The sequence below is a fragment of the Pan paniscus genome, chromosome 6 (assembly GCF_029289425.2).
Source record: "Pan paniscus chromosome 6, NHGRI_mPanPan1-v2.0_pri, whole genome shotgun sequence".
NCBI lineage: Eukaryota > Metazoa > Chordata > Mammalia > Primates > Hominidae > Pan > Pan paniscus.
The window spans coordinates 117,984,717-118,007,706 of record NC_073255.2 but is presented as its reverse complement, the minus strand read 5'-3'; the positions used below and the strand labels follow the sequence as shown (position 1 = coordinate 118,007,706).

Genomic DNA, 22,990 nt, shown 5'->3' with positions numbered 1-22,990 from the left:
CATGAGCCACCGCACCCAGCTCTCCGTGTGTTTTTCACATGCTTTAGTCTCCCATTCAAAAGCCTGTGGTTCCTTCTCTTGTTCATCATGGTATCCCCTGTGACCAACACGGTGCCTGACACATTGGAGCCTAGATACTTTTTGAGTGAATGAAGGAATAATTAGGGGTGGAATCTGGTGTTGAGTTGCTCCATCTTGTGAAAGTTGCAGATACCAGGACAAAATAACATTGTCAGGTCCAAACAAATTGGAGCCATGAGAACACCAAGGAGAAGGTCTCATGCTTGCATGTCTGAGATAGGAATTATCTCAAGGACTTTCGAAAATAATCCCACAAGGCCAGGCATGGTGGCTCACACCTGTAATACCAGCATTTTGGGAGACCGAGGCCAGACAATCACTTGAGGTCAGCAGTTTGAGACGAGCCTAGCCAACATGGTGAAACCCCATCTCTACTAAAAATACAAAAATTAGCCAGGCGTGGTGGCAGGCGCCTGTAATCCCAGCTACTCAGGAGCCTGAGGCAGGAGAATTGCTTGAACCCGGGAGGCGGAAGCTGCAGTGAGCTGAGATTGCGCCACTGCACTCCAGCCCGGACAAGACAAAGTGAGACTCCATCTCAAAAAAAAAAAAAAAAGAAAGAAAGAAAGAAAATAACTCCACAAGGCCAGGCATGGTGACTCACGCCTGTAATCCCAGCACTTTGGGAGGCCAAGGTTGGAGGATCACTTGAACCCAGGAGTTTGAGACCAGCCTTGGCAACATGGTGACACCTTGTTTCAACAAAACATGGAAACAAAATTCGCTGGGTATGGTAGAGGCATGCCGAGGAAATTTATGCTTGGGAAGTGAGTCAAAACTCCCTTCCTTTTTGTTCCCAGATAGCTGTAATTCCACAACCCTGTGTCATAGCCTCATACATAAGCCAGGTTCCCACAATGGCAAAAGGCATATACCTCCCCAGATGGTCTTCCTCACAAATTGCTTGCCAGGAAATTCCTCATTAGCCTCTAAATCTTTCAGCATAAACATTCCCCCTATAAACCAGCCCTAATCCGAGTTCTGTGAAATCTCATACTGACAATGTTGATTACAAGCTTATCTTCCCAATTATAGAACAAGGAAGAGACCAGGAATCATCCCTCCACCTATCCTGAGACAGATGCATAACTGACTTTTTCCTCCACTCCCTCTTTTCAAATGTTTATTGTATCTTACATAAAATGTAGATTTACCGAACACTAATGAGAAACTCACAAAAAAGTAACAATTTGCAGCAGGGTGTGCAGTGGCTCATGCCTGTAATCGCAGCACTTTGGGAAGCGAGTGGATCACTTGAGGCCAGGAGTTCAAGACCAGCCTGGCCAACATGGCAAAACCCCATCTTTACTAAAAATACAAAAATTAGCCGGGTGTGGTGGTGCCCACCTGTAATCTCAGCTACTTGGGAGGCTGAGGCAGGAGAATCACTTGAGCCTAGGAGGTGGAGATTGCAGTGAGCCGAGATGGACCCACTGGACTCCAGCCTGGGCAACAGATTGAGACTCTATTTCAAAAAATAAAATAAAATAACCATTTGCTGGACTGGGTGCAGTGGCTCACGCCTGTAATCCCAGCACTTTGGGAGGCCGAGGCAGGCAGATCACGAGGTCAGGAGATTGAGACTATCCTGGCTAACACTGTGAAACCCCGTCTCTACTAAAAATACAAAATATTAGCTGGGCATGGTGGCACGCACCTGTAGTACCAGCTACTTGGGAGGCTGAGGCACAAGAATCGCTTGAACCTGGGAGGCAGAGGTTGCAGTGAGCCGAGATTGCGCCACTGCACTCCAGCCTGCTGACAGAGCGAGACACTGTCTCAAGAAAAACAAAACAAAACAAAACAAAAAACATTTGCCTCACTGCCCCTCCTTCTTCCTTATTTTCCTCTTGCATGCTTTCTTCCCTTAAATACTGAGTTCCTGGCCAGGCACAGTGGCTTATGCTTGTAATCTCAGCACTTTGGGAGGCCGAGGTGGGTGAATCACCTGAAGTCAGGAGTTCAAGACCAGCCTGGTCTCGACCAGTAGAGATGGTGAAACCCCATCTCTACTAAAAATACGAAAATTAGCCAGGCGTGGTGGTGCATGCCTGTAATCCCAGCTACTCGAGAGGCTGAGGGAGGAGAATCACTTGAACCCGGGAGGCGGAGGTTGCAGCGAGCCGAGATCACACCACCACACTCCAGCCTGGGTGACAGAGCAAGACTCTGTCTCATAAAAAAACCCAAAATTCACATCTGGCAAGCCTAGGCTGCTCCACCCCCTCCTTACCCCTAAACCTAAGCAAGTTGCACACACTGCTCCTCCTGCCACCCCTACAAAGAGGGGTACAGACACCTAGAAAGAGCCAGACAGACTCTGGCTCTAGGTGTCTGTATCCCCACCCAAAGTGTAAGCTCCTAGAAAGCAGGTGAAGAACTGTGTTATGACCCTGAACAGCCCCATATGGTGATAGTTGTAATTTACAGGGGAATTATGCAATCTCTCCGTTTAGGAGCCTGGATGAAGGAAACTTGAAGGGGCCAGCAACCCTCAATGGAACGGACTTGAGAAATCCTGCAGGAAGAGGGGTCTTCTCGCCAAAGGGATGTTAAAAAGGAATTTATTTTATTCTAGTCCCCAGTGATAAACCAACCAGGTCTGGACAAACTGAGAGGGTTGTCAAAGAAAAGTACCTAATGCCTTGTTTCTATTTGGAAAAACCAGGTCAGAAAAATGTATCTCTTTGGTGAGATGTTGGCTCACTGCAACCTCCACCTCCTGAGTTCAAGTGATTCTTGTGCCTCAGCCTCCCAAGTAGCTGAGATATCAGGCTTGCGCCACCACACCTGGCTAATTTTTGTATTTTTAGTAGAGATGGTTTTCAGCATGTTGGCTAGTCAGTTCTCAGACTCCTGGCCTCAACCGATCCACCTGCTTCGGCCTCCTAAAGTGCTAGGATTACAGGTGTGAGCCACCGTGCCTGGCCAGAAAAATGTCTCTCTTTAAAGAATGCTAGGCAGCTTCCAAGGAGCATAGTGCTTCTCAGCTAGATAGAAGGCTAAAATAAAAACAAGATGAGAATTATTCTAGGGTTAGTAAAGTTGATCGTTTGCACTGCTCTCTCACACATTAAAGAACTCCTTTGCCTTGTTGTTTCAGGTGTTTTGAAACATTGTTCAGATAATTATACAGCTCATAAAACAAGAGATTATTGTGGAATTTAAGGATGACTTTGACATTGAATCAGTTGATTGTGCGCATTTTAGAACTAAGTTTGCTAAACGTTTCTTTTTTGTTTGTTTTGTTTTGTGTTTGTTATTGTTGTTTTTGAGACAGAGTCTTGCTCTGTCACCCAGGCTGGAGTGCAGTGTTACAATCACAATTCAGTGCAGCCTCAACCTCCTGAACTCAAGTGACTGTCCCATCTCAGCCTCCCAAGTAGCTGGGACTGCAAATGCGTGCCACCACGCCAGGCTAAATTTTGTATTTTTTGTAGAGATAGAGTTTCGCCATATTTGTTTGTCTCAAAACAAACAAGCAAACCAAAAAAATCTCCCCACCCCAAAAACAAAAACGAACAAAAAGCAAGTGCTCCTTTTTGGTATGGGTCAGTGGTTATCTATTCACTTATCAGTCATTAATTTAACAAATATTTGGGAGTGCCTACCAGGCAGCAGGTACATCACTAAACAAAACGAAGTCCTGACCTCATGGAGCTTATACCCTAGTTGTAGGAAACAGACCATAAACATACTTCAGGATACGTATCTATATAGAGAGATGGAGTATCTCTCTGTCGCTCCCAGGCTGGAGTGCAGTGGTGTGATCTCGGCTCACTGCAACCTCCACCTCCCAGGTTCAAGCCATTCTGCCACCTCAGTCTCCCAAGTAGCTGGGATTACAGGTGCCTGCCACCACTCCCGGCTAATTTTTGTTTTTGTATTTTTAGTAGAGGCGGGGTTTCACCATGTTGGCCAGGCTGGTCTCAAACTCCTGACCTCAGGTGATCTATCTGCCTCGGCCTCCTAAAGTGCTGGGATTACAGGCGTGAAGCACTGCACCCGGCCAACAAATTGAATTTTAAAGATTGAGTTGGCTTTATTAGGGATTCATGAACTGGCAGCACCCAGTCTACAAAACAGAAAGGAAGCCAGGTGTGATGGTGCGTGCCTGTGGTCCCAGCTACTCTGGAAGCTGAGGAGGGAGGATCGCCTGAGTCCAGGAGGTTGAGGCTGTAGTGAGGTAGGATCGCGCCACTGCACTCCAGCCTGGGTGACAGAGTGAGACCCTGTCTCTAAAAAAAAAAAAAAAAAGACTTCATATGTTGAAGAAGGCAGAGGAAAGCATGAACATGATGAGGTGCTTTCCTTCTATTGATGGCTATTGTGATACCTCATTTCTTATCTTCTTAGTTTAAAAGAATTTAAGGCTGGGTGCAGTGGCTCACACCTGTAATCCCAACACTTTGGGAGGCTGAGGTGGGCGGATCCCTTGAGCTCAGGAGTTTGAGACCAGTCTGGGCAACATGGTGAAAACCCTCTGTCTCTACAAAAAAGTAGCCGGGCGTGGTGGCATGCATCTGGGGTTCCAGCTACTTGGGAGGCTGAGGTGGGAGGATCACTTGACCTTGTGAGGTGGAGGTTGCAGTGAGCCAAAATCACAACACTGCACTCCAGCCTGGGTGACAGAGTAAGACCCCCGTCTCAAAAGAAAAAAAAAATTTAAACAAGAAACACACAGGAGGCCGGGCGCGGTGGCCCACACCTGTAACCCCAGCACTTTGGGAGATTGAGGCGGCAGATCATTTGAGGTAAGGAGTTCGAGACAAGCCTGACCAACATGGTGAAACCTTGTCTCTACTAAAAATACACACAAATTAGCCGGGTATGGTATCACACGCCTGTAGTCCCAGCTACTTGGGAGGCTGAGGCACGAGAATCAGCCTGGGTGACAAGAGTGAGACTTCCTCTCAACAACAACAACAACAAAAAAAAAAAAAAAAAAAGGAAAAAGAATAAAAGAAACACATGTCAAAGGAAATCCAGCATAGAGTAATTTATTGCAAAAGGAAAATAGTATTTTGAAAGTTAAGTGCAGAGTAGACAGTACACCCTGGGAGAGAGAGAGAGATAGAGAGAGTTAGTTCAGGGAGGGCTGCTCCTAAGGATGAAACAGCAAAGGCTGGCTCTAGAGAGAGCCCCTTTGTAGGGGGTCTTACACGATTATTCATAAGGGGGTGGGAGAAGTGTTACTAGTAAGTATGTTCTGGGTGGTCCTCTAGGTGCACATGCGCAGTGGGTGTACAGGCTTGTTCATACATTGCATGTTTCATTAGCATCTTAAATTTCCACCCAGGGGCGTGTTTTTTACCAAGATAATGAGCAAAGGGTCAGTTTGAGGACAGGTGAAATCAAAATGCGCATGCTCCCTACAGGGGACAGTCCCTACTGGAGAGCGCTCAGCTTGAATGAGCTCAATTACAATGCGAATGCTGGGGCTTACTGTGTTGACTGCGATCACCACGGTTGCCGCGTCTCCAGGACACGGTCACTTCCTTGACTATCCCCGCCTCGCTTCCACCTGTAGCTTCCTTTTTTTTTTTTTTTTTGATACAGTCTCACTCTGTGGCCAGCCTGGAGTACAGTGGTGCGATGTCGGCTCACTGCAACCTCCGCCTCCTGGGTTCAAGCGATTCTCCTGTCTCAGCCTCCAGAGTAGCTGGGATTACAGGCGTCTGCCACCACGCCCGGGTAATTTTTTTGTATTTTTAGTCGAGACGGGGTTTCGCCATGTTGGCCAGGCTGGTCTCGAACTCCTGACCTCAGGTGATCCGCCCGCCTCGGCCTCCTAAAGTGCTGGGATTACAGGCGTGAGCCTCCGCGCCCGGCCGGTAAGCTTCCTCTTCTCTGCTCTCATCACCTGTACACGGGTTTTTTCCTCACGTCAACTCTGTGATGGACTGGAATGTTTTCTTCAGATGTGGGTAATTTAAAGGGGGCATTTTTACAAGAAACAAAAAAAAACTCGGTTTGTTCGGAGGCAAGTTTTAAATCAGGGTTCATTTTTTAATATTGATGAATCCTTCAATAATTGTATGTTTACTGCTGCCCTTCGCGAGCAAGCCTGAGAAGCGCGGGCTCGACATCCCCGCGCGCCCCCGCCGCCCGCCCCCAAGGCCGGCGACGCTGGAGCGCATGTCCTGAGGCCCAGGACCGTGGTCGGCCGCTTTCGCACCTTCGTGGCCAGCAGAGGGCGCAGCCGGCCAGCCCCCGCAGCGAAAGATCCCCGAGTGCCGCGTCAGCGATCGCGCTCCTTGCCCTCGCCGCCTGCCAGCCGCCCTGAGTCAGCAAACCACAGAGAGGCGAGGACCTCCCATTTTCCTAGACAGAACAAGTGGGCGTTGGGGGTACGGGTGAGTGGCAAGAACAACCGACCCGGAAGCGAAACGAGGGGGAACTTCCGTTCTTTGTTCTGTCCCCGGTGTGTGGGTCTGTGACAGGGTCCAACAGGGCCTGGTCCGTGTCTGGTCCCCCAAATCTGTCGTCCCTGCCCCCAGGGTGAGTCCACGCGTCCCCGGGTCTCGCGGTGAGACGGAGGCTGTGGTCGCCGGGGAAGGGGGTGGTGTCTGTGCCACTGCGGCCCGCAGGGTCCCCCGGCCGGCCCGGAGCAGGGTTCGGGGAGGCGCCCCTCCGTCCCCTGCAGCCCGTCCTCTACTCCGCTTCCCCAGGGATCCCCCTAGCCTAGCGGGATCCTGCGTAGGGGTTAGTAATGGGGCTCCGGTTCTGGTTTTGTGACTTTAACGGCGACCCAGCTGGAGCGTTTAAAAGTTTCAGCAGAGCGGTAGGGGCGCCTCTCTCTTGAAAGCAGCTAATGACAGCGACCCTAACTTGGTATTTCTCCCAGACGTTTTTATTTGATGTTAACACAGTTATTCGCGCCCGTGGCAGGAGAGGAAGTTTATTTTTACGCAGCTGGGTCCAAGGATCAGAGAAATTCTGCTAAGCGTACACAGTTAGCACGAGGGCTGGGAGTGGGTGCAGACGCCGATTCCAGGGGTAATCCTGCTGGAGCCCAGTGCATCGAGTGATACACCTGGCTCAGGCTCCGTTTTCAGTTGTATTAGATTCCTGGTTTGATCCTCTCTCCAGAAGTGGGATTGAATCCACATCGGTGTTTACACTCTGAAGGGCTTGTGTAAACTCCAGGAGAAGATAGCAGAGTGATGAACCTGAAACCGATGGGCTAATTAGAGGAACTGAGCGTATTATTTTCTCCAGAAAAGACATCTGTGGAGAGTGGGCATCATTTGATTATACGTGTTTGATGGACAGTCGGGTGGAAGGAGAAGATTCTGTTATTGAAGCTCTTTTTTAAAAAAAATTAATTTTTATTTATTTTTGAGACTGTCTCTGGAGTGCAGTGGCGCGATCTCCGCCTCCCGGTTCAAGCGCTTCTCCTGCTTCAGCCTCCCGAGTGGTTGGGACTACAGGCGCCCGCCACCACATCCGGCGAATTTTTTTGTATTTTTAGTAGAGACGGGGTTCCGCCCTTTTGGCCAGGCTGGTCTGCAACTCCTGGCCTCAAGTGATCCACCTGCCTTGGCCTCCCAAAGTGTTGGGATTACAGGCGTTAGCCACTGCGCCCGGCCTTTTTTTTTTTTTTTCCTTTTAAAATGTTTGTGTGTGTATTAAGGTCTTGCTCTGTTGCCCCCGGCTGGAGTGCCGTGGTGCCATCATGGCTCACCATAGCCTGGAACTCCTGGGCTCAAGTAATCCTCCCACCTCAGCCTCCTAAAGTGCTGGGGTTACAGGCGTGAGCCACTGCACGTCGCCAGTCATTGAATTTCTGTGATGCACTAGGTCTCTGTGCGGTGAAGGTCCAAGGAGATAGATTTTCAGCGAATCACCTGAAGACTTCTAATGGCTCAGCTGTGCAATGTGGATCCCCTGCTGAAGTAGTTCGGAGCACAGTGTCTAGCAAGTTAGCTGACAGAACGTTAGAACTTTCTTACCCTGGGTGGAGGTGGACCTGAGAACCTACCATTCCCTTTCATCTCTCCACGGGTGCAACGCAAATACTAGTTGTGGTGGTGGTCTTAATTGGTATTTATTAGCATATAATAAGTATTCTCTTTTTTTTCCTTTTCTCTAAATGTCTTGATTAGAAATGAAGTTTAGGCTGGACTCGGTGGCTCATGCCTGTAATCCCAGCACTTTGGGAGGCTGAGGTGGGAGAATCACTTGAGGCCAGGAGATTGAGACCAGCCTGAGCAACATAGTGAGGCTGCATTTCTACAAAAAGAACTTAAAAAAACTCAGCCAGATGTGGCAGTGCACACCTTTAGTCCCAGCTCCTTGGGAGGCTGAGCTGGGAGGATCACTTGAACTCAGGAGTTTGAGGCTGGAGTGAGCTCAAACTCACTGCACTCCAGCCTGAGCAGCAGAGTCAGACCCTGTCTCATGGAAAAAAAAAGACGTTTGCATGAATATTTTAAATTCCTTTTTTTCCCCTTAATCACACAGCATTGGCATCAACAAAAGTCAGAATTCCCGGGAACTTGAACAGAGGCTGCTAAATTCCCAGTAATTGCTCCTTTGGCCTTCTAGGGACTGACTTCAAAGAAGGAAGGAAAGAATCAGGCAGGTAAAGCTTTCCGTGTCTTGTTCTTACTGCCAGGCCATCTATCTCGGTCCCCACGGGCAGCACCAGGGAGTGAGGCTGGCAACAGAGCAGGGGAAGGGCCCTGTCTGGACCTGAAGCCATGGGGGCACAATGGAGAGTTTTCTTTCTGTGAGAAACGCTGTTTACTGATCTGGACACTGGGTGTTTGTTCTCAACAATATGCCTTTGAGTTCCAGCTTCACTTAACCCAGCTGTGAGAGGGAGCGTTGCCTTTTTCTCTGGAGTCAGACCTTTGACCTGCCTTTCTAGGAGTTTGTACTGAAAGCTGACTTGTTGAGGGCATCAGCTCATAAATAGCTCCGGAGATTGTAAAGGTGGTTGATAAGAGGATATGATGGTTGGCTCTGAGACACCATTGAAGGGACCCTGCTGGGAGGGCGATGGTGGCAAGAAGGTGTGTCACCTTGATTGCCAGTGGCCTGGCTTGTGCCTGAGTCAGTGCTTTCCACTGTGTAAGGGCTCTGGTATTGGACATTCTATATCCCCTGCTACCCGAAGACCAGAGTTGTCCAAACTTGCAACTGAAACAGGACCCCTCTTCCTTTGTTCTTTTTTTTTCTTTTATTCTCTCAAACATTCTCTTATCCATTCCTCTTCCTTTGATGCCTTATGTGAGTGTAACAGTCTGTAATTATGAAGCACATATTTTTTGCATTCCTGATTTTTTTACTCCTTGCAGTTGTGAGTGGCAATAGAGTTAGCACTCAGCAAACATTTGTTGCAATAGAGTTAGCACTCAGCAAACATTTGCTATGTGAGCAAATGAGTAAAGAGATAATGAGAGGTAGATCAAATCCAGGGTTGGTTTGTTTGTTGTGTTTTGTTTTGTTTTGTTTGAGACGGAGTCTCACTGTTGCCCAGGCTGGAGTACAATGGTGCGATCTCGGGTCATTGCCACCTCTGCCTCCCGGGTTCAGGCGATTCTCCTGCCTCAGCCTCCCAAGTAGCTGGGATTACAGGCGCATGTAACACCATGCCCAGCTAATTTTTGTATTTTTTCTTTTCTTTTTCTTTTTTTTTTTTTGAGGCAGAGTCTCTGTCTATTGCCCAGACTGGAGTGCAGTGGCGTGATCTCGGCTCACTGCAACCTCCACCTCCTGGGATCAAGTGATTCTCCTGCCTCAGCTTCCTGAGTAGCTGGGATTACAGGCACACACCACCATGCCCAGCTAATTTTTTGTATTTTTAGTAGAGATGGGGTTTCATCATCCTGGCCAGGCTGGTCTCGAACTCCTGACCTCGTGATTTGCCTGCCTCAGCCTCCCAAAGTGCTGGGATTACAAGCATGAGCCACCGTGCCCAGCCTGGGAGTAGTCTTTTTATGCCAGTGAATGTATATACCCGCTCCTGCATTTTGTTATAAATATTACTCAAAGTGATGGGGGCAGCCAAAGGCGGGATATTGTTGAGGAACTTGGGCCCTTTTTGTGGTCCTTGTGATAGTCTCATTTCAGGGAGTATATTTACCAGGATCTAAAAGACTAGTCTGAGGCTGGGCATGGTGGCTCACACCTGTAATCCTAGCACTTGGGGAGGCTGGGGTGGGCGGATCACCTGAGATCAGGAGTTTGAGACCAGCCTGGCCGACATGGTGAAATCCCATCTCTACTAAAAATACAAAAATTAGCCAGGCATGGTGGTGCATGCCTGTAATCCCAGCTACTTGGGAGGCTAAGGCAGGAGAATCGCTTGAACCCGGGAGGCAGAGGTGGCAGTGAGATGAGATTGCGCCATTGCACTCCAGCCTGGGTGACGAGAGTGAAATTCTGTCTTAAAAAAAATAAAGAAAATTTAAAAATACCGGGCGCAGTGGCTCACGCCTGTAATCCCAGCTCTCAGGGAGGCAACAGGTGGGAGGATAGCTTGAGCCCAGGAGTTCCAGACCTGCCTGGGCAATATAGCGAGACCCTGTTCTCCACAAAAAGGAAAAAAAAAATTAAAAAATAAAAGAAAATAAAAGACTAGTCCCAGTTGCCACATTTCTTCTCACTGTTCCTGGGTACTCACTGAAATACTAGCTCCCATATTTCTATATTCAGGAGGTTTTTTTGAATTATCTTTGAACCTTGAACTTTTGCTTCTGCAGTGCTTCCTCATTCTCTTTTAAAACCCGCTTCCCGCTGAGTCTGCACCCAGGAGACCAGAGAGCACCTTGCCCTTCCATGGAAACTCAGGCCGATCTCGTATCTCAGGAACCTCAGGCCCTGCTTGACAGTGGTGAGGAATAAGGACTCATTCATTCTTTTACTCAGTCATTCTGCAATCATCCATTGAAATCGCTCATTTACCAGGTACTAGGCTAACTACTAGAATCCAGATGTGAATAAGACACACTCTTCGCCATTCAGTAACTCACAGCCTAGTGGGGAAGCTGACCGAACAGTAATCAATGACAGCTTGATAGGTTTGATAATTGAGGCAGATTGTTTTGTTTTGTTTTGTTTTTTTTGAGATGGAGTCTTGCTCTGTTGCTCAGGCTAGAGTGCAGTGGCACAATCTCGGCTCACTGCAACCTCCGCCTCCTGGGTTCAAGTGATTCTCCTGCCTCAGCCTCCCATGTAGCTGGGACTGCAGGCGCCCGTCACCATGCCCGGCTAATTTTTGTAGAGACGGGGTTTTGCCATGTTGGTCAGGCTGGTCTTAAACTCCTGACCTCAGTGCCCACCTTGGCCTCCCAAAGTGTTGAAATTACAGGTGTGACCCACTGCGCCTGGCCACTGAGGCAGTTTTGAGGGGTTGTGAGTACCTCACGCGAGATTAATGAAACCGTGTCAATCATTCCATTTCTTGGGCATTCTATGCAGCCGACTTCATAGGCATAGTTTGTGCTTTTTAGGAGCATGCTTTTAGAGGAAGCGCTTCGGAATCATTTTATGGGTCATAGACAAAAAGATAGAGTGAATAGGAAGCCACTAAAGTATACTTTGCGGCCGAGCGCGGTGGCTCACTTCTGTAATCCCAGCACTTAGGGAGGCTGAGGCGGGCAGATCACAAGGTCAGGAAATTGAGACCATCTTGGCCAACACAGTGAACCCGCATCTCTACTAAAAATACAGAAAATTAGCCGGGCATGGTGGCACGCACCTGTAGTCCCAGCTACTCCAGAGGCTGAGGCAGGAGAATTGCTTGAACCCGGGAGGTGGAGGTTGCAGTGAGCCGAGATCACGCCACTGCACTCCAGCCTGGGTGACAGAGTGAGACGCCATCTGAGGAAAAAAAAAAAAAAAAAAAAAAGAATTGCAGAAAAAGGTAAGAGATTCAACACAGAAACAGGGAACATTTTTAGTGTACAGATTTGATCTGGGGTGGAGAGAAAGGAGCTGTGGGCATTGTGTTTCCAGTCAGGGCTGGGGTGAAGCTGCTGGTTTTTCTCTGGTGTAAGAACTTCATGCTGGGTGCAGTGGCACACGCCTGTAATCCCAGCTATTTGGGAGGCTGAGGCAGGAGGATCACTTGAGCCCAGGAGTTTGAGACCAGCCTGGGCAACACAGCAAAACCCACCTCAAAAAAAAAAAATAGAACTTCATGCAAGAGCGGGATCATATGTTTCTGGCCAAGCTTGGGTGAATGGACAAGAATGCAGTAATCACTAAGATAGGACTGGGCGGTTTCATTGAGAGAAGAGTGACTGGAGAGAAGAGGGGACCTGGGACAGACTGGAGACTAAGAATGACCAGGCCTGTGGCCATCTGCTCAGGCAGGATGGACTCGCTCTGAGTTTGCCTTTGTTGGACACACTGTAGCTAGCTGCAGAGGAAGCAAACTTAGAAATGTGAGAGAGAGGGTCCTGTGTTGTCCCAGGACCCCGGGAGCTTTCTGTGGGTTGGGAAGTCAGCAGGTTGGGAGGTCACAGAGCAGATGGACTCATTCCTGGGCCCTTTTATTGCCCTTCAGCTCTTCCTTCAAAAGTTCCTGCCTTTTCCGACAAGGACAGCCTGGGGGATGAGATGTTGGCAGCTGCGCTCCTAAAGGCCAAGTCCCAGGTGAGCTGTGGTTCCGTTTATCCTTTTCCTTTCCATTTTCTGTGCAATGACATCCCATTCAGAGCTTTAAACCCTGATCTCCTCCATCAGGCCCATGGTTCTGTCCTGCTGAATCATGGACCCTCACCTTCTATCTTGGACTCCTGTCTCTCTTCCTCCACCCTGTCCTCCCTTCCTCCCTTCCCAAATGTGCATTTTTCACCCCATCCTCAGTGATTTTTTGGTGCCGCCATTCACATTCCTCACCCTGAAATTGCATGCCAGCACGTATTGTTTCAGGAGCTGGTAACCTTTGAGGATGTAGCTGTGTACTTCATCCGGAAGGAGTGGAAGCGTTTGGAACCTGCTCAGAGGGACCTCTATAGAGATGTGATGCTGGAGAATTACGGGAATGTGTTCTCACTGGGTAAGGAGTTATGCCTTGTCAACAAAACTCGCTGGTGTTTCTTTGCTTCTTTGTTTGCTAGTAACAATCTAGTCACTGAAAAGAGCTGTTTCAGCAGATTTTTTTTTTTGAGGTGCAATGGCACAATCTTTGCTCAGTGCAACATCCATCTCCCAGATTCAAGTGTTCCCAGGTTCTCACCTCTGCCTCCCAAGTAGCTGGGACTACAGGCACGCACCACCACACCGGGCTAATTTTTGTATTTGTTTTGTTTTTTTTTTTGTTTTAGTAGAGACGGGGTTTCACCATGTTGGCCAGGCTGGTCTCAAACTCCTGACCTCAAGTGATCCACCCGTCTTGGCCTCCCAAAGTGCTGGGATTATAGGCATGAGCCACTGCACCTGGCCTAGGTAAGGATTGACTTAGTCTTAGGAAACTGTAAGAACAATAATCTTAACTCATTTATACAGCAGTCTGCAACTTATAAAGAGTTCTCATATATATTCTTTCATTTAATCTTCACAGTAACACATTAATTGAGGCAGCTAGTAGTATTCCTCATTTTACAGGTAAGGAAAGTGAAAGTAGTCCAGGCGAGGTGGCTCACACCTGTAATCCCAACACTCTGAGAAGCCGAGGCAGGAGGATCACTTGAGGTCAAGATTGACGTTCAAGACCGGCTTGGGCAACATGGCGAGACCCTGTCTCTACCAAATATCCAAAAAATTAGCCAGGCATGGTGGCACATGCCTGTAGTCCCAGCTACTTGGGAGGCTGAGGTTGGAGGATCACTTGAGCCTGGGAAGCCGAGGTTGCAGTGAGCCGAGATGGCACTACTGCAGTCCAGCCTGGGTGACACAGACCCTGTCTCAAAAAATAAATAAGTAAATAAAGTGGAGGTGAGAGTAGCGGTCTCAATGTCTTGTGCATGCATGGTCATCAGTTGGGCTGATGAGTGGCAAAACTTGGGGCCCAGTCTTTAACTCCAAATCTGGTACTTTTTTTTTTTTTTTTTTGAGATGGAGTTTCACTCTTGTTACCAGGCTGGAGTGCAATAGCGTGGTCTCGGCTCACCGCAACCTCTGCGTCCTGCGTTCAAGCAATTCTCCTGCCACAGCCTCCTGAGTAGCTGTGATGATAGGCATGCGTCACCATGTCCAGCTAATTTTGTATTTTTAGTAGAGATGGAGTTTTTCCATGTTGGTCAGGCTGGTCTCGAACTCCTGACCTCAGGTGATCCACCTGCCTTGGCCTCCCAAAGTGCTGAGATTACAGGCATGAGCCACCGCGCCTGGCCAAATCTGGTACTTTTTCCGTGTTATTCTCAGGACTTAATATATAATCCAGAGACTTTTCCGAAGGATTATCCCTGAACACATGAGGTGCTGCTCTTTGCCCACGTCTCTGTCCTCTCCTTCTCTGCTTCTCTGCTCCCCTTCTCTAACCTCTAGGGACCTGTTGCTTTGTTCAGGACCTAGTGCCCCTGCTGCTCTGTAGAAACTTAGAAAGGTTAAGAAATTAGGCCAGGCGCGGTGGCTCATGCCTGTAATCCCAGCACTTTGGGAGACTGAGGCGGGCAGATACTGAGGTCAGGAGTTTGAGACCAGCCTGGCCAACATGTTGAAACGCCATCTCTACTAAAAATACAAAAAAAATCAGCTGGGGGTGGTGGCATGTGCCTGTAATCCCAGCTACTTGGGAGGCTGAGGCAGGAGAATTGCTTGAACCTGGGAGGTGGAGGTTTCAGTTAGCCAAGAACATGCCACTGCACTCCATCCTGGGCGATAGAGTGAGACCTTGTCTCAAAAACAAAAACAAAAAAAGAAAGATTAATACATTAGTTTCTCAACTTTTAGGATGTAGAATTCCTTGTCTCTCACCCCACTCTTAGTGGGCATTTTCCTGAGCAGAGCCAGGAGGGCTTCCTAACTCTCATTTGAGACCTTCCTGTACATTTCCCTTCTGTCCTCGGCAGATCTGGGGTCTGGAATTGAGCTCTGGGACTCTCAGGGTGAGCAGATAAACCTCCTTGTCCCATGTCTCTCCCCATGAGCAGAATTCTCATTTCTGAATCCTGCCACCATCTCTCTGCTAGAATGAGAGGAAAAGCCAAGGGGCCTGGGTTTCAAAGGAACTGAGAGCAGAGAGGTCCTAAGAGGTACCTCTTCAGGTGAAGGAGAAACAGCCGTTCCCGTTCCTAACACACATTACCCTGTCTTTACTTTTTAAAATATCAATTAAGCTAAAAATGCAAACTCTCTGGACCCTTTACATTTATCCTGTGTGCCCAGAGTTGCCTTTAGAAACTCAAAAGGAGTGAAAACAGAGACGTCAGACACTGAGATTCTTTGCATAGCCTTACGTGCGAGCATAGCCTTTTATGCATAGGGCCCAGAGGTGGACTCAGTTGTCTTGCCGTTTCCATGGGCTTGGCATTTGTGGCATGACGACAGCCATGATTGCTCTTCTTATGGGGCCATGGCAGCCACTAGCATCCTCCCCCTTGCTTGTTCCCGCACTGCTGCTGTCTCTCCTCACCCTTCCCCCCTTTTCTCACCAACTGTCCTGTACTTGCTCTCCCTTCTTGCAGTCATTGTGTCCCCAGTTATATCCACTGCCCTGACCTCTCTAAAGGCTTTGTCACTTCATTAAGCAATATGACCTTCCTCTTCTAAAGTTGGTTCCCTGCCTCTCTGCCTGATCCGTCCTCCCCTCCACACACACTCAGCTTTCTTTCCACTTCCAGCTCTGTTCTCCTTGGTTTTGCTCTGCCCTGCCCCTTCCCTGTCTCCTTAGCCCGGCTGTCTCATTTTGCCTTAGCCGCACACATGTGGGGCAGGCCTCTTTGTAGGCATGTGCTTTTGGCACTGTAAGTATTCGTTACAATGATCCTGTCCTGTGATTTTCACTCTTTCTTCCCCAAGGAACAAGTGACATTTGCATTTTTTATTGTGTCAGATCGTGAGACCAGGACTGAAAATGATCAAGAAATTTCTGAAGACACAAGATCACATGGGGTCCTACTGGGAAGATTTCAAAAGGATATTTCTCAGGGTCTCAAGTTTAAAGAAGCCTATGAACGAGAAGTCAGTCTGAAAAGGCCGCTGGGGAACTCCCCTGGAGAAAGACTGAACAGGAAAATGCCAGATTTTGGTCAAGTGACAGTTGAGGAGAAGCTAACCCCCAGGGGAGAGAGAAGCGAGAAATATAATGATTTTGGGAACAGCTTCACTGTGAATTCCAACCTTATCTCACATCAGAGACTCCCCGTGGGAGACAGACCCCATAAGTGTGATGAATGTAGCAAGAGCTTTAATCGAACTTCAGACCTTATTCAACATCAGAGAATCCACACTGGGGAAAAGCCCTATGAATGTAATGAGTGTGGGAAGGCCTTCAGCCAGAGCTCACACCTTATTCAGCATCAGAGAATCCACACTGGGGAAAAACCTTATGAATGTAGTGATTGTGGGAAAACCTTCAGCTGTAGCTCTGCCCTCATTCTGCATCGGAGGATCCACACGGGGGAAAAACCCTATGAATGTAATGAGTGTGGGAAGACCTTCAGCTGGAGCTCCACCCTCACACACCATCAGAGAATCCACACTGGTGAGAAACCCTACGCCTGCAATGAATGTGGGAAGGCCTTCAGCAGGAGCTCAACCCTTATTCACCATCAGAGAATCCACACTGGAGAAAAACCCTATGAATGTAATGAATGTGGGAAAGCCTTCAGCCAGAGCTCACACCTCTATCAGCACCAGAGAATCCACACTGGAGAGAAGCCCTACGAATGTATGGAATGCGGAGGAAAGTTTACCTACAGTTCAGGCCTTATTCAGCATCAAAGAATCCACACCGGGGAGAACCCCTATGAATGTAGTGAGTGTGGGAAAGCCTTCAGGTACAGCTCGGCTCTTGTTCGCCATCAGAGAATTCACACTGGAGAGAAGCCTTTGAATGGGATCGGCATGAGTAAAAGCTCCCTCAGAGTTACGACCGAGTTAAATATCAGAGATTCTACGTGAAAGAGCCACACACCCATTTTCCTCACTTCCCCTGAGTCTCAAGAGCTCTTGCCTTACCCTATAAATCTCAACAGCTTAGGATGTGTCCCTTTCAACTCAGACCTTTCATTTTAGAGAATGGGGCAGATGGGGCAAATCGTTGAATTTTCCCAGAAATCACACCAGCCTTAGAAAGCGACAAGGCAAGTGGATGGCGTGCTGGGAATAGAAAGCAGCTTTGGGACCAGTTACCCCATTTAGGAAAGGAGTTTGCACTAAACTGTTTTTCTCACAGCAGAGGAACCTTTCCAAGGTGGGGATGGAAGCACAGTCGGGACAGAATTCGATGGATTCCTTTAGTTGGGAGTCCGCGTAGTCAGCACAGACGGCAGTGGAAAGGACGCTTTGGGTCCTGTTATTTGCTAGGGAGGGTAAAGGGAGACTATTTCAAAGCTACTCTTCCTAGTCCAGCTTTAAGTTTCGGTAAGAAACATGCTGTTTTGTTTCATGATTTCGTTAATTATGGAAATTTGGCATTGAGGGATTATTTTATTGAGGGTAGAAGAGATTTCAGAATCATCATCTGTGATGATGGTGTCCTTTAGGGCTCTTGGAGCAGCCAGACCATGTTTCCAAGAGAAACCTGGTGATACTGCCAGCAGACCCCCTGCCCTCCTCCCCAGTTGTCCTGGGGCTGAATGGGCAAATCTATCCAAACAGCTAGTAACCGGCTGTGAGGGAGAGGGTCAGAAGCACTTAGCGTTGGCCTCTGATTGCTGTCCTCTCTTGTCCTCTTCCCACTCCAATGATGAAAATGATTTTCTCTAAATGCCTGGGTAAGGATGCTTTCAAGGAGCTCACTCGGCCTGCTTGCCCTGCCCTCTCACCTCTGACACCCAGCCCCAGGAGCCAGACCACTTCTGCCTCCACCTCTGACTCTTCAGCAGCTGAAGATTAATGCAGATAAAGAGCAAAGCCCAAAAGGGAGAAAAAAAACCAAAAAAACGAAGCCCAGAGAAGGCAGGCTGTGCCTGAGCCTGGTGGCAGAGCTCGTTGCTGGGTGAGGATGGCGCTCCCCGAGTTTTCCCAACCGACGGGATGACCTTCCATTGTGTTTTCCCAACCCTGCTCATCCTGTAGCATAAATGAAGTGCACTATTAAACAGAATAGTTTTTCAGAAGAGATTGAGTGTGGTTTTGTGCAATGTTTGGACCATATATTTCAGTTAAAACAAGACATGTTGGCTGGGTGCAGTGGCTCATGCCTGTAATCCCAGCACTCTGGGAGGCCAAGGCAGGCAGATCACCTGAGGTCTGGAGTTCTAGACCAGCCTGACCAACATGGAGAAACCCCGTCTCTACTAAAAACACAAAATTAGCCGGGCATGGTGGCACATGCCTATAATCCTAGCTACTCAGGAGGCTGAGCCAGGAGAACTACTTGAACCCGGGAGGTGCAGGTTGTGGTGAGCTGAGATCGCGCCATTGAACTCCAGCCTGGGCAAGAAAAGCGAAACTCCATCTCAAAAAAAAAAAAAAAAGAAAAGGGTAACTATAAATGGAATCTGAAAGTTGACTTAATTTTTTTTTTTTTTTGAGACAGAGTCTAGCACTGTTGCTCAGGCTGGAATGCAGTGGCACCATCTTGGCTCACTGCTGCCTCTGCCTCCCAGGTTGAAGCACTTCTCGTGCCTCAGTCTCTAGAGTAGCTGGGACTACAGGTGTGCACCACCACGCCCCAGCTAATTTTTGTATTTTTAGTAGAGACGGGGTTTCACCATGTTGCCCAGGCTGGTCTTAAACTGAGCTCTAGCAATCTGCCGGCCTCGGCCTCCCAAAGTGCTGGGATTATAGGCGTGAGCCACCATGCCTGGCCCTAAAATTTCTTTATAGGCTAGGTACAGTGGCTCATGCTTATAATCCCAACACTTAGGGAGGCCAAGGCAGTAGAATCTCTTCAGACCAGCCTAGGCAACGTGGCAAGACCCTATCTCTACAACAAAATTAAAAAAAAAAATTAGGGCTGAGCGCAGTGGCTCACAGTTGTAATCCTAGCACTTTGGGAGGCCGAGGTGGGCGGATCACAAGGTCAGGAGTTCGAGACCAGCCTGACCAACATGGTGAAATGCTGTCTCTCCTAAAAAAATATATATATATATATATATATCAGCCAGGTGTGGTGGCGCGTGCCTGTAATCCCAGCTACTCAGGAGACTGAGGGAGGAGAATCACTTAAATGCGGGTGGCAGTGGTTGTGGTGAACCAAGATTGCTCCATTGTACTCCAGCCTAGGCAACAGAGTGAGACTCCATCTCAAAAAAAAAATTAGCTGGGTGTGGTGGTGCACACTTGTGGTCCCAGCTACTTGGGAGGCTGAGGTGAGAGGACTGCTTGAGCCTAGGAAGTTGAGCCTGCAGTGAGCCCCTGTGATTGCACCACCACACGATAACAGAGCAAGACAGTCTCAAAAATGAAATGAAATTACTTTATAGATTGCCATTTTTTTTTTTTGAGATGGAGTCTTGCTCTTGCCCAGGCTGGAGTGCAGTGGACCAATCTCGGCTCACTGCAACCTCAGCCTCACTAGTATCTGAGATTACAGGCGCCCACCACCACGCCCAGCTAATTTTTGTATTTTTAATAGATAACGGGATTTCACCATGTTGGCCAGGCTGGTCTTGAACTCCTGACCTCATGATCTGCCTGCCTCGGCCTCCGAAAGTGCTGGGATTATAGGCGTGTGCCACTACGCGCAGCCTATGCAAATAAATTTTAAATCTGTGTTCTCATGGCTGTAATCCCAGCACTTTGGGAGGCCAAGGCGGGCGGATCACGAGGTCAGAGTTTGAGACCAGCCTGGCCAACACGGTAAAACTCTGTCTCTACTAAAAATAGAAAAATTAGGCTTGGTGGCACATGCCTGTAATCCCAGCTACTCGGGAGGCTGAGGCAGGAGAATCACTTGAACCCAGGAGGCAGAGGTTGCAGTGAGCTGAGATAATGCTGCTGCACTCCAGCCTGGGTGACAGAGCGAGACTGTCTCGAAGAAGAAGAAAAAAATCTGCCCATGTCCTGATGGCTCTCCCAAGCCTCAGTCGTGGGTCTCCAGTGGACTGCAGAGCAGTTACACCTGGACTTTCTACAGTTTCATAGTATGTTTCAAACCAGATCCCACTTTCCCATTTATTGCCCCCTCTTAAAATTTCTGTAAACCTGTCAGGATCAAAATTTTGTAAGTTTTCTTTGATTATACTCCTCATCCTCCTCCATCTAACCAGCATCAAGCCTGGGCAGGTTCAGTAAAGATGGAGTGGAATGATACTGTTTTCAGAGAAGTTTTCAGAGTTGAGATTGTAGAGGAGATGGGATTTGCAAGTGATGGTAGCAGTAGCTGATACATGGCATATACTCTATGTCAGCGTTGCCTGGCTCTTTTCCAAGTGGTTTTCATGTATTAATCAGCTGGGTGCAGTGGCTCACGCCTGTAATCTCAGCACTCTGGGAGGGTGAGGCAGGAGAATCGCTTGAACTCAGGAGTTCAAGCCCAGCCTGGGCAACATAGTGAGACCCAGTCTCTACAAAAAATAAAAATTAGCTGGGCGTGGTGGCACACATCTGTAGTCCCAGCTACTCAGGAAGCTGAGATGGGAGGACTGCTTGAGCCCAGGAGGTGGAAACTAGCCTAGGCAATATAATGAGACCCCTGTCTCTATGAAAAGAAAAAAATCCAATACTTGGTGAGGAATGATGGCCTACAGTAAATGAGGTAGAGCTGCTGAAATGATGAGCAGAGAATGATGAGCAGACTCAGCGTGTGTTAAAATGAATTTCTTACACGAGATCTGAGAACCAAACACCTATGTTATCTCGGAAGGCCCAAATAGCTTCCCGTTCACTCAGACAATAAAGGATGAACTGAGGGGAGCACCGGGATTGTTCAGTGACAGCTGCCTCAGCAGGGTTAATAGTAGGAGATTCTGCCACAGAACAGAGTTCCCTGTTATTAATGGGATGACTGGTCAGCAGAGGCCAGGCGGCGGCACTGAGCTATCACAGGCAAAGTGGCCACAATTACCATGATGGGCAACCAGGCCAGAGTGGCAACTAGGGTGATTTTTTTTTGAGATGGAATCTCGACACTCTGTCACCCAGGCTAGAGTGCAATGGCATAATCTCGGCTCACTGCAACCTCTGCCTCCCAGGTTCAAGCAATTCTCCTGCCTTAGCTCCTGAGTAGCTGGGACTACAGGCGCACGCCACCACACCTGGCTAATTTTTGCATTTTTAGTAGAGACAGGGTCTCACCATGTTGGCCAGGCTGGTCTCAAACTCCTGATTTCAGGTGATCCACCTGCCTCAGCCTCCCAAAGTGTTGGGATTACAGGCGTGAGCCACCACACCTGGTCTATTTATTTATTGTTTGAGATGGAGTCTCACTGTGTTGCCCAGGCTGGAGTGCAGTGGCGTGATCTCGGCTCACTGCAACCTCCACCTCCCAGGTTCATGCCATTCTCCTGCCTCAGCCTCCGGAGTAGCTGGGACTACAGGTGCCCGCCACCACGCCCAGCTAATTTTTTTTTTTTTTTTTTTAATATTTTTAGTAAAGATGGGGTTTCACCTTGTTAGCCAGGATGGTCTCGATCTCCTGACCTCGTGATTCGCCCACCTCGGCCTCCCAAGTGCTGGGATTAGAGGCGTGAGCCACCACGCTTGGCCTTATTTTTGTTTAAATTAAATATGAATTTAAAAAACAAGAGAGATGGGATCTCACTATGTTGCCCAGGCTGGTCTCGAACTCCTGGGCTCAAACGATCCTTCTGCATCAGCCTCCCAAAGTGCTGGGATTATAGGCATGAGCCACTGTGCACAGCCCACTAGGGTGTCTTGACCCACAGAGAACTGTGGCATTGACTAATAACCCTTGGTGTTCTTAGCAAAAACTCTCAGCCAACAGGATAAGGCTTTGATTTGTATAAACAAAAATTCTCAAGAGTTGATGAGAAGGCTGATACCGGCTGTTACAATGGGAAATTGCAATCCTTCCGCTGCTTTCCAGATCTGAGCCAGTTCTGAGATCCGGAATCCATCAAGTTAAGGGGAGTTTGGGTTTCTTTGAAGACCTTCCAACTGTACCACGAGTATTATGCAATAAATATTTCCCCAAAGGACCTGTGGCTGTTCACTAGAGTAACGTACTAAGAAAACAGAATGCCCAGGCCTTTTGAGGCTTTTTGATACAGGATCTAGTATGACACGGATCTAAAACTTACCATTGCCCTCCAGACACAGGTCAGCTGATAAATGGAGTCCTGGCCCAAATCCATCTCAGTGGGCCCAGTGGGAACAGACTCACCCTATGGCCATGTCCCTGAGAAGATAATTGGGATATGTTTAGCAGGGGGACAGATGCCCAGCACATTGTTTACTTAACCTGTAGCATAGGTCATAGGAAGAAGGGTCAAGTGGAAACTCCTGCACACCCTGCCCTTCCCCAGCCAATCAAAGTGGCAAGAAACAATACCACACCCTGAATGGAACTGAAGTGATTATTGCTGCCCTCAAAGATGCAAAAGACACTCTTTCTGTATGGCTTCTGTAAAAAACCGACGAGTTGTGGCTGATAATGGTTGTTTGCCACAAACTCATCCACAACAGCTGTGCCGGCACAGTTCAACATGGCCCCTGGCTCTTGGTATGCAGTTATTATCTAGTGAAAGCATTCGCTTTATTTTTTTTTTTTTTGAGACAGAGTCTCGTTCTGTCACCCAGGCTGGAGTGCAGTGGCGCAATGTTGGCTCACTGCAACCTCTACCTCCCGGGTTCAAGCGATTCTCCTACCTCAGCCTCCCGTGTGGCTTGGACTACAGGCACCCGCCACCATGCTCAGCTAATTGTATCTTTAGTAGAG

At 48.4% G+C, this 22,990-nt stretch overlaps 1 protein-coding gene across 9 annotated transcripts in view; it reads left to right on the top strand.

Annotated features, from left to right (window-relative positions):
* The first annotated feature begins 4,115 nt into the window (after positions 1 to 4,115).
* ZNF3 (zinc finger protein 3) overlaps positions 4,116 to 22,990 on the top strand; it is a 24,282-nt gene continuing 5,407 nt past the window's right edge. The window contains exons 1-6 of one of the 9 annotated variants that reach the window (XM_008968748.4): positions 4,154 to 6,582; positions 8,548 to 8,664; positions 10,794 to 10,924; positions 12,602 to 12,690; positions 12,970 to 13,096; positions 16,034 to 18,267. In XM_008968748.4, the coding sequence (XP_008966996.3) occupies positions 10,870 to 10,924; positions 12,602 to 12,690; positions 12,970 to 13,096; positions 16,034 to 17,103 (1,341 nt within the window). In that variant the 5' untranslated portion in view covers positions 4,154 to 6,582; positions 8,548 to 8,664; positions 10,794 to 10,869 and the 3' untranslated portion in view covers positions 17,104 to 18,267. Of the gene's footprint in view, positions 6,583 to 8,547; positions 8,669 to 10,793; positions 10,999 to 11,043; positions 11,957 to 12,601; positions 12,691 to 12,969; positions 13,097 to 16,033; positions 18,268 to 22,990 lie in introns of those variants that run through there. The other 8 variants (XM_003815726.5, XM_034964554.3, XM_034964551.3 and 5 more) reach the window with 8 other exon arrangements.